Here is a 12,250-nt window from a genome sequence, read left to right as displayed (position 1 = left end):
TTTTGCTAAAATTACACTAATCATTTCGTTAAAATAACACTTTATTTTGTTAGAATTACACTTTTGTCTGCTACAATTACACTTTTTTTGTTGAAATTACACTTTTGTCTTTTAAAATAACATTTGATTTTGTTAGAATTACACTTTTGTTGCTAAAATAACACTTTATGCTGCTACAATTACACATTTTTTTTTATAAAAATTCACTGTTGCCTGTTAAAATTACGCTTTATTTTGTTAGAATTACACTTTTGTCTTCTAGAATTACACTTTTGTTTGTTGAAATTACACTTTTGTCTTTTAAAATAACATTTGATTTTGTTAGAATTACACTTTTGTTGCTAAAATAACACTTTATGCTGCTACAATTACACATTTTTTTTATAAAATTTCACTGTTGCCTGTTAAAATTACACTTCATATTGTTAGAATTACACTTTTGTCTGCTAAAATTACATTTTTTTTTTGTTAAAATTACACTTTTGTCTGTTAAAATAACATTTTATTTTGTTAGAATTATACTTTTGTCTGCCAAAATTACACTTCATATTGTTAGAATTACACTTGTGTCTGCTAAAAATTACACTTTATCTTTGCTACAATTACACTTTTTTTGTTAGAATTTTTCTTTTGTCTGCTAGAATTAATTTTTGTAATGTTAACGGATGTCGATGGAAATGAGGTTAAATCAGGCAAGTCCAAAAAGCAAAGGTGCTGTCAAGTTGAAGAAGCGACTTGTTGAGCAGGTTGAAAAACTTAAAATTACTGTTATTTGTATTTTGTGTGGTGTAAGGTCTATATGTCACGTTTTTAATTACTGTTACTTTTTTCTTCAGCAGACCCCAGATCATGTTGATGCCAAGCCAGCCAAGAACAAAATAGCAAAGGTGGCTGTCAAGTGTCGGCCGAAGCAGCTTGTTGAGCTCATTGAAAAGCTTAATGACGCCCAGCGAGATGCAGTACGGAGGATCGGTTTCGGTGGTATTTTGGAGCTTAAGCTCAAAACATATCCAATGGGTTATGTTAAAGATTTTCTCAAAGCATTCAAAGTGTGAATCCTATATTTTTCGGGCAGCTAAAGATAAGGAGTTCATGGTCACCAAGCATGATGTGTATGACTGTTTTATGTTACCACTTGGTCCTAAAACAGTTGATCTAGTACCTACGGGCCGCCAAAAGGATTCTCAAGCGCCGGAGAACAAGCAATTGAAAGATAAATGGCGAAAAGCGTACAACATAAAAGGGGTGAACGAAGGCATTAATCTAGGAATTGTCTTCCAAGATATTTTAAAAAAAAATACAAAAAAGGAGGTCCTCAATTCTGCAGGCTGTTTGTTCTGCTCGCCATGTCATCATTCCTAACTTCAACGTCATTCAGCGGGGTTGACTTTAAGCTTTTGAGAGCTGTTGAAGACGTGGACTCGATTGCGCAGTACGATTGGTGTACTTATGTGCTGGAACATTTGGTGAAGGCTGCGGCAGCCACTGGTGAAAATAAACAGACCTTGTTGGGGTGTATCCCCTTCTTAATGATTACGTACTTTCAACGATTCGATTTCCGTGGTACGAGTTGTCGCCACAGCCTGCCTCTCATTAAGCATTGGGACCGGCAGACGCTTTCGGACAGACTACATGGTGAGCTTGACAAGAACCGTTTGGGTCGGCAAACTTGGTCCTTGGTTAAGTATCCTCGGTGCCTTCAAAAGGAATTGTTAAGCATTGGCGGGGTTCCTAATGACAGCCAAGTGTTGGCCATTGGCAATGTGGTTAGTGATTCGGCATTACAAGTGACTTCAACTTCCGACAGGAAGAAGTTCATCAAGATTGAACTGCCATCTGGTGTTGATGATGACGAGGAGTTGAAAGCTCGGGCTGTAGATGTAAGTGTTATTTGTTGATTTGGCAAGGCTAATTTACATGTTTTAAAGTTACTCTTTCTTTCACTACAATTACACTACAATTGTAATTGCGATATTAATCAGTAATTGCTTAAATTACAAGGTTGTCAGTTAAAATTATACTTTTTAAAATTAAAATTATACTTTTGTATGTTACAATTACACTTTTGTCCTTTAAAATTATACTTTTTAAAGTTAAAATTTTACTTTTGTAGCTTACAATTATACTTTAGTCCGTTAGAATAATACTTGTTGCCCTTAGAATTACACTTATCAAAGCTAAAATAATACTTTTGAATGAACACTTTTGACTGAACAATTGTCAATTATCGGTATTTTAATGTAGGATGTGCATGAGCTTTACTTGAAGATGCAAAGGAATGCTACTGTCTTCTATTCATGGTATGCAGATGCAGCCATGACGCTCAAAAGGTTAACAGGAGGGATGAACTATTCTAGTGACCCTGTCGCTACACACTGCACACAATCATTCTTTCAAAGCCAAAGGATGAAGGATTATGCTGTGGAAATGCAGGAGATAGCTGAACGAATAAATCAGTCCGTGAAATCAGCGCCTGTGCTGCAACAAAGTCCAGGTGATCAGTATCAGAATGATGAGGTAGATGACGAGGGGTACGAGCAGCATGTTGGTGACGATGATGAAGAGGAGGACAATGGTGATGAGGACGAGGGACATGACGAGGATGGTGATAATGTTGAGGATGAGGAGGATGGTGATGATATGGAGGATGATGGATACGATAATGAGAAAGAGGTGACTGTAGATTTTGGTACAGACCGCGAAGGCACGGTGGCCGCCTCAATTGTTTCGGATGAAGCAACCAGTGAGAAAGCACGGGAGGTGTCTACACAACAGATAATGGAGGCCGTGCAATTTTACGACACGGCTGAATTTAAGGACTCTGCTAACAGAGATGATTACAGTAAGGACACCAACGTGGATGTTGGTAGTACTCGTGAGATTTCCGTTATTTACAGAAGGAGCAAGGTAAATGGAAAGCAGGTGGCTGTTAATGAACCACCAAAATTTGACCGGGAAATTCTCGAAGAGTATTATTCAAAAGAAGATCTTGATGAGGCTGAGAAGAAGTTCTATGCGAATGCTGCAGCTGCAAAGGAAGAAGAGCAGACGATGGATATGGGCGTGCCTGTGGCCGGGGAACCTCAGATAGCTGACAATAAAAATGAGGAGGATGGGCCCACAGACGCTGATCCACCTGTCACTCAATTGCTGATTTCGTCTGCGGAGATTTTTGAAGCAGAGCGCCGAGCAGAAATGCCGGCCAGAGAAGACCATAAAATTGGAGAGGTAAGAGAATTGGTGAAAGTGGCCTCCGACGCTACGGGAGCGGTTGTGCATGTGAGTGAAGTTCTGAATGCCGAGACGGACAAGGATGATGACAAGATTGGGAAGGGTAATGCTGAGCCTGGTCTCCAATGTTCAAGTACAACAGTGGTTACTGCGCCACTAGACGATGCTGTACAAGTGGATTCTAAATCTTTGGAATTTTGTGGGCCTGATGCTGGGGAGTCTGAGAAGGTGGATACTGCTTTGGTGGAAGTTCAGAACATAGAAGTTGAACCCCCTGCCACTCAGTTCCTATTCTCGACTGCTGAGATATGTGATGCAGAGCGCGCAGCCGAACAACATTATGAGGAGGGTGCAGGAAACGACGGATGCGCAACGACTGACGAGCGGTTGTTAAAGGGTAACGAGCAGCCGGAATATGTATATGCGTTGCAGGCAAAGGAATTTATGGACGTAGAATAGACAAGTACTGTATATTCTACTGCGGACGTAAACGCGTTGTTCCAGGAGCACCCAATATCTGTGCATGCTGAAAATCAGGAGGGGTGGAATAATGATGAGCCAAATTTGGAAACAAGTCCTCAGACAGTGGTAGTGAAGGTGGTGGATGGGGCTGCACTGAAGGATCACGGAGGTAATGCATTGACCTTCAGAGTTTAGAAGTGCCGTGGATGAAGTTATTTTGTTAGAATTACATTTTTCTCTTTTAAAGTTACACTTTTTTAAGTTACAATAACACTTTTTGTTCTTAGAATTACACTTTTCTCTGCTGCAATTAGACAATTTTTAGTTAAAATAACACTTTATTTAGTTAGAATTACATTTTTCTTGGCTAAAATTACACTTTCTTAAGTTGTAATTATACTTTTGTAGCTTACAATTACACTTTTGTCTTCCAGAATTACACTATTTTTAGTTAAAATTACACTTATTTGTGATAAAATAACACTTTATTTTGTTTGAATTATAATTTTGTCTACTAAATTTTATTTTCTTCTCTGCCACAGTTACACTTACTTTTTGATGATGAAATTACACTATTTTTATTACAGATGCGGCAGTGGAGGATGTTGTCGTGAAGTCTTCGGAAGGGACTATCGAGCACAGAGAGGTAACAGCTGACGTAGTACCAGAGGCAGAGAACGCCGTCATTCCTATCCCGGCCCCGTACGTCCCTCACAGTGATCTGAGCTACCATCCTTTTTTACTTCACTCGAGTGAGCCCTTACCGTGCATGGATCACGTCATGGAGAACCTTGGGTGTTCTATTGATTGTGGGGCGCCTAATCCTGAATTGTGCTTTGCGACGAGAAACCTAGCATTCAGTCAGGAGCTCCTAGTGCCAATGTTCAGTGACAGGAAATACTTGATTGACTATGCGTTCAATCAGTCAGATGCGTTTTCCGAGTTGTAAGTGTATTATTTTTTACAAGAGGCCCTTAACATTCCTAATTATATATATATTTGTTGGCTAAGTAAATTTTTTAGTTGTAGGGAACGATTGGTCCAATTCAGTGAGTTTTATTTCATTACCCGGGAAGATATTGCAACTTTGAACCCTCGGGAGCAAATCATGACAAGTGTTATTGATGGTTGGTGCTTGCTACTCAACCACATCATGAAACCTTCGGACATATCCCGTTCTTTCTTTGGACTAAGTCACACTGTAAGTTAAAATGTTACCTTTGTGTGTTAAAATTACACATTTGTCCGTTAGAATTATACTTTTTTAAGTTAAAATGTTGCTTTTGTATGTTAAAATTGCACATTTGTCCGTTAAAATGATACTTTTTGCCGTTAGAATTACACTTTCTATTGTTTAAATTATACTTTTAACATTTCCCTTCTGAGTTAACAGTACACTTTTTTTTGGTTAAAGTTTCACTTTTTTTTATTAAAATAGCTCTTTTAATTATCTGTTCACGCATTTAACACTTTTCAAATTAAAGGACCCTGCAAGGTCTATTTGGAACGCTCAAAAGCTTGGGAAAGTGTTGAACAAAGACGAAGACATTTATGGTGGTTGGGATGCCTGAGCTGAAACCTGCCGTGCACCATTCCAGCTTGATACGGACATGGTAGGTAACAAAACATGTAATCTTGTCTCATGGTTTTTAAGTTTTCCTTTTTCTGATCTTAGCGACACACGTTGCAGATCTTTCTGCCCGTGTTATCCGGCGACGGTGATCACTACAGCTGCATATGCATCAACTTTCTCACCGAGCAGATTGACTACCTCGACAACCGCAAATACGATGACCCATTAGAAACGCTCAATTACGGAGGGATAGCGCGTATTTCGGTAAGTGTCCGATACCCAAACGTCAACCAATTTATATGGGTCGTACTACGTTAACACACTGACGTTTTTTCATGTTCAGGAAAATATGATGGGGAAGTATTTGGTGTCTAAAGGGTTGTCTAAGGGGGCAAAGGTCAGCGAGTTTAAGATCGTCAACATTGAGTTCAGCTGGCAAGGTCAAGGGTATTCGAGAAACGACTGTGGTGTTTTTATGATGCTACATATGATGTTCTACCGCGGAAGCCCTTTTCAATGTGACCTCGGGAAAGAGGATGCTATGAGTTTGTACCGTGCTGAGATTGCTGCAACACTCGTCCTCTGTGACATTAACAGTATCAGAGAAGAGATCTTGATGCGGGTTGGTTATTTCAAAGCGACTGCTGGACATCCGTTGACAAGAAAGTTGAATGCTGTTAAGAGGAAAACAGATGGTGACATAGGGCCGGAGTCCACAAAACGTGCTCGCGTAACTGAATCTGAAGAGCCCGTTATGGAGGCGACGCCTGTTACCATGCGCATTCCATCTAGTAAAGCGCTATCCTCTGTTAAGAGCCATCCCCGTAGAAAGGGAGACGGGTTGGGTTGCTCTCTCGACTGTGGTAGAGGTGGTCTCAACACAAATGTGGTGTCGAAGCTGCTCCGGGGCAACCAAGCGTTAATCAAGGATATTAAAAACAAGAGGAAGCATGTTGCCGACTATTGCTTGTTAGATGACCACACTTATGATGAACGGTCTGTTAATCTGGCTTAATTAACTACTTCTTTAATCAAGGATACTCAGATTATTTTTCACATTTATTCTACTTTAATTAACGACTTCTTTAATATTACGGAGTGCAATGAACAGCTGGTCTGGTACACCCGTCACGCAACGCTTCGGAGAAAAGACATTATGTCATTGATGCCGGAAAACCTTATGTCGTTGAATGTCATCGAGTGCTGGTCGATTTTGATGAACCATTTGGAGAAGGAGGAATATGGCGACCAAATGAGGATGTCATTCTTTGGTATACGTCACATGGTAATTCCATTATCCATTGCATAATATTTATGCCCACTTCTATTACACCTTTGTTACTTAGAATGGCACTTTTCTAAATTACAGTTATATTATGTGAATGTTTCACTTTAGTTCTTTTAATCAACAAAAGTGTCATTCTAACCGTCTGAAGTGTAATTTTAAGGGACAATAGTGTAATTTTGGGTGACAATGTAACCACATTAATCATGTTCACTATTGCCTTTTAAAGGATTTACTGTTGGGATTGCTCGGGACGTTTGAACAACCAGGCACACAATCGACAAAGAACTATGACAACTTGTACCAGATCTGGGACACCTTCATCATCGACAGTGAGCGTACCGTTAACTTGAAAACAGACTTGTTATTTGTCCCGTTCTGCATTGACGACCATTTCGCATGCGTATGTATCAATCACAAATCAAATACAGTCGACTTGCTGGACGGGCAAAGGCATTCTGATTTGAAAAAGTCGCAGTTTGGCAAAGCAGCGCGTTTAATTGTAAGTTATTGTCGATCCCTTTCTTCCGAATGCTATCTTTTTTGTTCAATCAGTTTTTTTAAGGTAATTATGTACATTTGCAGGCTAGCGCAGTGAGTGATTATTTAGAATCACGGGATAAGGACAAGAAGAACACTATGGCACGGGAAATTCCTAATTATGTGTTGCGCCAGATACCTTTCAGCGGGATGTCACCTACTCTCAACCAACCAGAGTCGGGTCTGTTCACCATGATGGCTATGCTCTTATACGAGGGTCTTCCTTTTCAGCATGAAGACCTCGAGAAGAAGAAATCACGGCGCTATTTGGTGATCCAACTGGTAGCCACCCTCGTTCTGGCAGACATGAACATTTTGCGCGAAGGTGTGCTCGAGAAGGTCAAAGCTTTTGTTAGCACGAAGGACAAACTGTGGAAAGTATTACAACAGAAGCGTAGACAACCCCGTGCCAATGTGAAAAAATAACAACCTTAATTTAGTAGTTAAGTTTTTGTGGGAATATTCCCTTGGCTATGTAAACACTTATTTCATACTTTGTATTATTTGCAGATGCTAGCAACCTTAATGTAGACAGTTAGTTCTTGTGTAAACAATCTGTCAACATTCTATAAAAGAATGCCTTTCCTCTCAAGCAAGATGCAGCCACAAGTGTAATATGTTAGTTAAATCAGTCAGAAGAAAGTGTGACTGTAATACACAAAAGTGTAATTCTAACCGACAGAAGTGTAATTCTAACCGGCCATAGCAGTGACAGATAGACCTTACATTACACAAAATATAAATGTAATTTTAAAAGGCAAAAGTGTCATTTTAGGAGTTTTATTTATGAAAATATAGTTATGTTGTTTTACCTATTTAAAAGATGGTGCAATAATAACTATGTTATAAGGCTTTAGTATAGACGAAGTGTAACTGAAATTGCATACTCTGTAATTATAATGAGTTTAAGTGTATTTCTGATCATAACAATCCTACCCTAAGCAGATATGAGGCCATTGCAATTTTATTCCCTAGATATGTGTAATTTTAAGAACATAATTTGTCATAATAGTCAATAGTGAAAAATTCAAGTTTCTGAAATTGCACATTATAACTGTGTCGTCTAATAAGAAATACTTCATCAAAATACATTGTAATAACAACGGCGACCAGTTGTCTTCCTGGCAGTTTGATGTCTAAACACAATACGAAACATCATGTTGTACCTCGTATTTTGTGTAGACATCCCCAAAAAAATGTACTACTTATTACGTATTATATTGATTACTCTAAGATGCCTTCTTCTTCTTCTTCTTCTTCTTCTTCTTCTCCTTCTTCTTCGTCTTCTTCATCTTCCTCTTCTTCCGACGAGGGTTCTGCCGATTGCGACACTGGCGGGTGCTCTGCGAATGGGTTAGGGCAGTTCCTTTTGTCATGGTTACCTAATCGCTTGCAATTTTTACACATACGTTTTGGCTTCCTTGCCAAAGCAACTGCTTTTTCCTTCATCGACAACATTCTCTTTCCGCTTCCCTTGTTCTTGGATTTCTTGGGCGGCAAAATGGTCTCCTCACTAGGAGAACATCCAAGAATTTTCTCCAACTGTTGTTGTTTATTCAATGGTGATCCTAATGGTGAAAGTTTCTCCTTAAACTGTCTAATTAGACTTGAAAAGTTCTCGACATCATTCTTCATTTTGCCCATGAGCAACCCAACTGTCTGATGAATCTCCGACCACATTACTGACATCGCAATCTGTTTTCCATCTATTATATCAATGTCCTCAGTTGCTTCACCATTACAATCGAACATTTTAGACAACCTTGCATCTTTACACCATCTTTTAACAACACATTGTTCTGGAATAATCTTCACTCCGTTTGATGAGTAAATCCATATGATATGCCGGCAAATAATGCCTTTCCTTTCAAGCATTCACTACTACAAATCCAGGCAACTACAACGCCCCTTTAACAACGATTATTCACGAAAATCACAATAGACGTTGTAGAATGTATGGCGCGAATTTTACTAAACTAAATTACAACGGGTATGGTTATAAAAACCGTTGTTATTAGTTTTAACAACGGGTCACCCATGCACAACCGTTGTTAATAATTTGGCGCAAAATTGGCGCAAAGTTAGTGAAAAGTAATCACAACGGTTATTTTTGAAACCCGTTGTTAAAACCTATTTAACAACGGGTGTTTTTTATAACCGTTGTCAAAACATATTTCACAACGGTTGTTGTTTAATAACCGTTGTCAATACCTTCCATACTATAAACCACACAAACACAAGTCTGCTGCAGCCACAAAACACAAACCTTAATACACAAACACAAACCCAAAGAAAGAACCAAACACAAACACAAAACACACACTTTCTCATCGTCTCTTTCTCTCTTTCTCATCGTCGCTTTATCTTCTCGCCGTCACTGTTGATTTCATCGTCTCTTTACGTACGTTCTGTAATTATCAGGTTTGTTTCATCGTCATTATTTTATTGTTCTAATTATTTCATTTCAATGTATGTGTTTTTATCGACCATTAGGTTCCGTTCAAAGATTCTGCTAATTATTTCATTTCCATGTATGTGTTTCTAATTATTTCATTTCCATCTTCTTTGGCGTCCTTCAGTACGGATCGAGCATGTTTTAGCAGTTAGGGTTTGGAGAATATATTGAGATAATGGAAATGCATGTTAGTTGAGATAATGCAATGTATTTATACTAATGTGTGGGTTGAGTTGTTTTTTAATTAATATATATGTTAGGAAGTTGTGCCATATATGTTAGGAAGTTGTGCCATAATCAGATCTTGATGATGACTGATAGATCTATGGAGTTGAAAAAATGGAAGCAAATCAAACAAGCATAACTCAACACTTTCAAAATGATCATTTCATTTAATTTTAAACCAAATACATTACAACAATTATCAGAAATCAAAAGATGTATAATAAGTAGGAACAACCCGGTTAAGCGTAAAAAGCGCTTCTCAACTCCGCCACCAATCACGCCACTCGGTATACCGCTAACTTCCGGGTCATTGGCTTCATATTTTGCAATAACAGATTGAATATATGCAAGGACACGACTTGCATGTGGTGATAAGGTTGGAAGAGTACAACTCAACATATCTCTGGGTCGTGACCAAGTTCGAGTAACAGCCGACTAGGGTATGAAGATGATGATGATGATGAGGCTTTGTTGACAAGCCGGACCGCTTCACGCCTCTTAATCCAATAATTCCGTTGATGTTCAAGGGATGCTTTGATTAATGGGTGTTGATCGGCGGGAAGCCCGGCGAGAACCTTCCCATCATCTTCAATCGTTTGTGTAAGCCATTCTTCGTTGTTGATAAAATTAGGGTTCATTGCCATGTTGTTTCAATTAATGAATGTTAGTAAAGGATGCTTTAATATGTTGGTAAAGGATGCTTTAATATTTATAGCTAGTAATATTTAATTTAATTTTTTTTTATTTTTTAAGAACAAACAACAACGGTTATTTACAAACAACCCGTTGTCTTTAGTTATAACAACGGTTTTGTATATTAAAACCCGTTGTTATAACTTTCCCCCCAAAATTGAGTCACACTTTCCACAACGGGTTTTTATATTTAAAACCGTTGTTAATAGTTTTAACAACGGTTTCCGTAAGAAAACTAACCGTTGTTAAAACCTTCTACAACGGACGCTTTAACAACGTCCGCTTTTTTATATAACAACGGTTTTTGACCGTTGTTATAGCCTGTATCTGTAGTAGTGATTCTGCAGCTACAAGTGGCTTTCAATGTATCTAGTTCAACAATATAGAGTAATATGTTAGTTAAATCAGTCAGAATAAAGTGTGAGTGTAATACACAAAAGTATTATTTTAATCAATAAAAGTGTGATTTTAACGGATAAAAGTATAACTTTAACAATATAATTTTAACAACTAATTAGTAATTGTAACTACCCAAAGTGTAATACTAATCAATAAAAGTGTAATTTTAACGGATGAAAGTATTACTTTAGCAACCCAAAGTATTATTTTAACAACCCAAAGTATAATTCTAACAACCCTAGTTGTAATTTTAATCAACAAAAGTATAATTTTAGCGGATAAAAGTATAATTTTAACAAACAAATGCTACAGAATGATACCTGGGCAGTATGTGACCTCATAATTTCTGTCCCTGTTTGCATCTCTTACAGTGGTCACTTCTAAAGAGCCACACTCAGTGAATCCTCTACTTTTACAAGTACCAATTGAGCACTTGGCCTCTTCTTTAAATTCCTCGAAGACTTTATGACTGTACACTTGCGCCCCGTGCACTTCGATAGCTAGATGCGTTGATATTTCAGGGAAAGCGTGTCTTTGAGTTGTCAACTGTTTCGTGTGTGTCTTTGCTGGTCCATCGCGCTGTCAAAACGCATCGAAAACTCAACTAATGTTCCTGACTTACTCTCAAATCTCTTAAAAAAACTATTTTCGCTCTTTGATCTTTGGGTTGTCCTCATAACACCCCCCATCTCTAGGTCCCTACAATGAGCCATAACCCACTGCTTCCTTTTAGCGTACATTTCTTGGAACCAGTCAATGTTATTAACATTGTGTTCCCTGCCAATTTCTTCCCATTTTGCATCGAACTCTGCCACTTCAATGTCTTCATCCCATATTATGGCATTCAATTTCTTTAGAAACACTAAATAATCATCTCTCGCCATTCCATACTTGCTTGGAACCTTGTTCATGATATGCCACATACAATAGCGGTGGCGCGCTGTCTTGAACACCAATGGCACCGCTTTAAGAATACCAGGATCCTGATCGGTGATAATGTACTTAGGCTCTTTGCCACCCATCGCTCCCAGAAAATGGGTGAACACCCATTTAAACGAGTCTGCATCTTCATGAGCAACAAGCGCTCCACAGAAAGTGACTGACCGTTTATGATTATCAACCCCGGTGAAAGGTGTGAAGGACATGTCATACTTATTGGTGGAATACGTCGGATCGAACGACACTACATCCCCAAAAACTGAGTAGTTCCTTCTAGCGATCCCGTCGGCCCATATAGCTTTACTAAGGCTACCGTCAGAATCAACATCATAGTCAAAGAAGAACCCAGGTCTAGTAACAGCCAATTCCTTAAAGTGGTCCACGAACATCTGACCGTCCCGTTCATGAATGTAGCATTTCACATCCCTGTGAAAGTTCTTAAAAGAAT

General features: G+C 38.6%; 1 protein-coding gene across 1 annotated transcript; it reads right to left on the bottom strand.

Annotated features, from left to right (window-relative positions):
- Positions 1 to 11,405: 11,405 nt before the first annotated feature.
- Positions 11,406 to 12,008, bottom strand: LOC141643955 (protein FAR-RED IMPAIRED RESPONSE 1-like). The gene has a single exon (XM_074453365.1). The coding sequence runs from the start codon at positions 12,006 to 12,008 to the stop codon at positions 11,406 to 11,408; it is 603 nt and encodes a 200-aa protein (XP_074309466.1).
- Between the last annotated feature and the right edge of the window lie 242 nt (positions 12,009 to 12,250).

The sequence above is a fragment of the Silene latifolia genome, chromosome 1, assembly GCF_048544455.1.
Source record: "Silene latifolia isolate original U9 population chromosome 1, ASM4854445v1, whole genome shotgun sequence".
Lineage (NCBI taxonomy): Eukaryota > Viridiplantae > Streptophyta > Magnoliopsida > Caryophyllales > Caryophyllaceae > Silene > Silene latifolia.
Note: the sequence above shows the minus strand (reverse complement) of the source record. Positions and strands in the feature narration are given on the sequence as shown.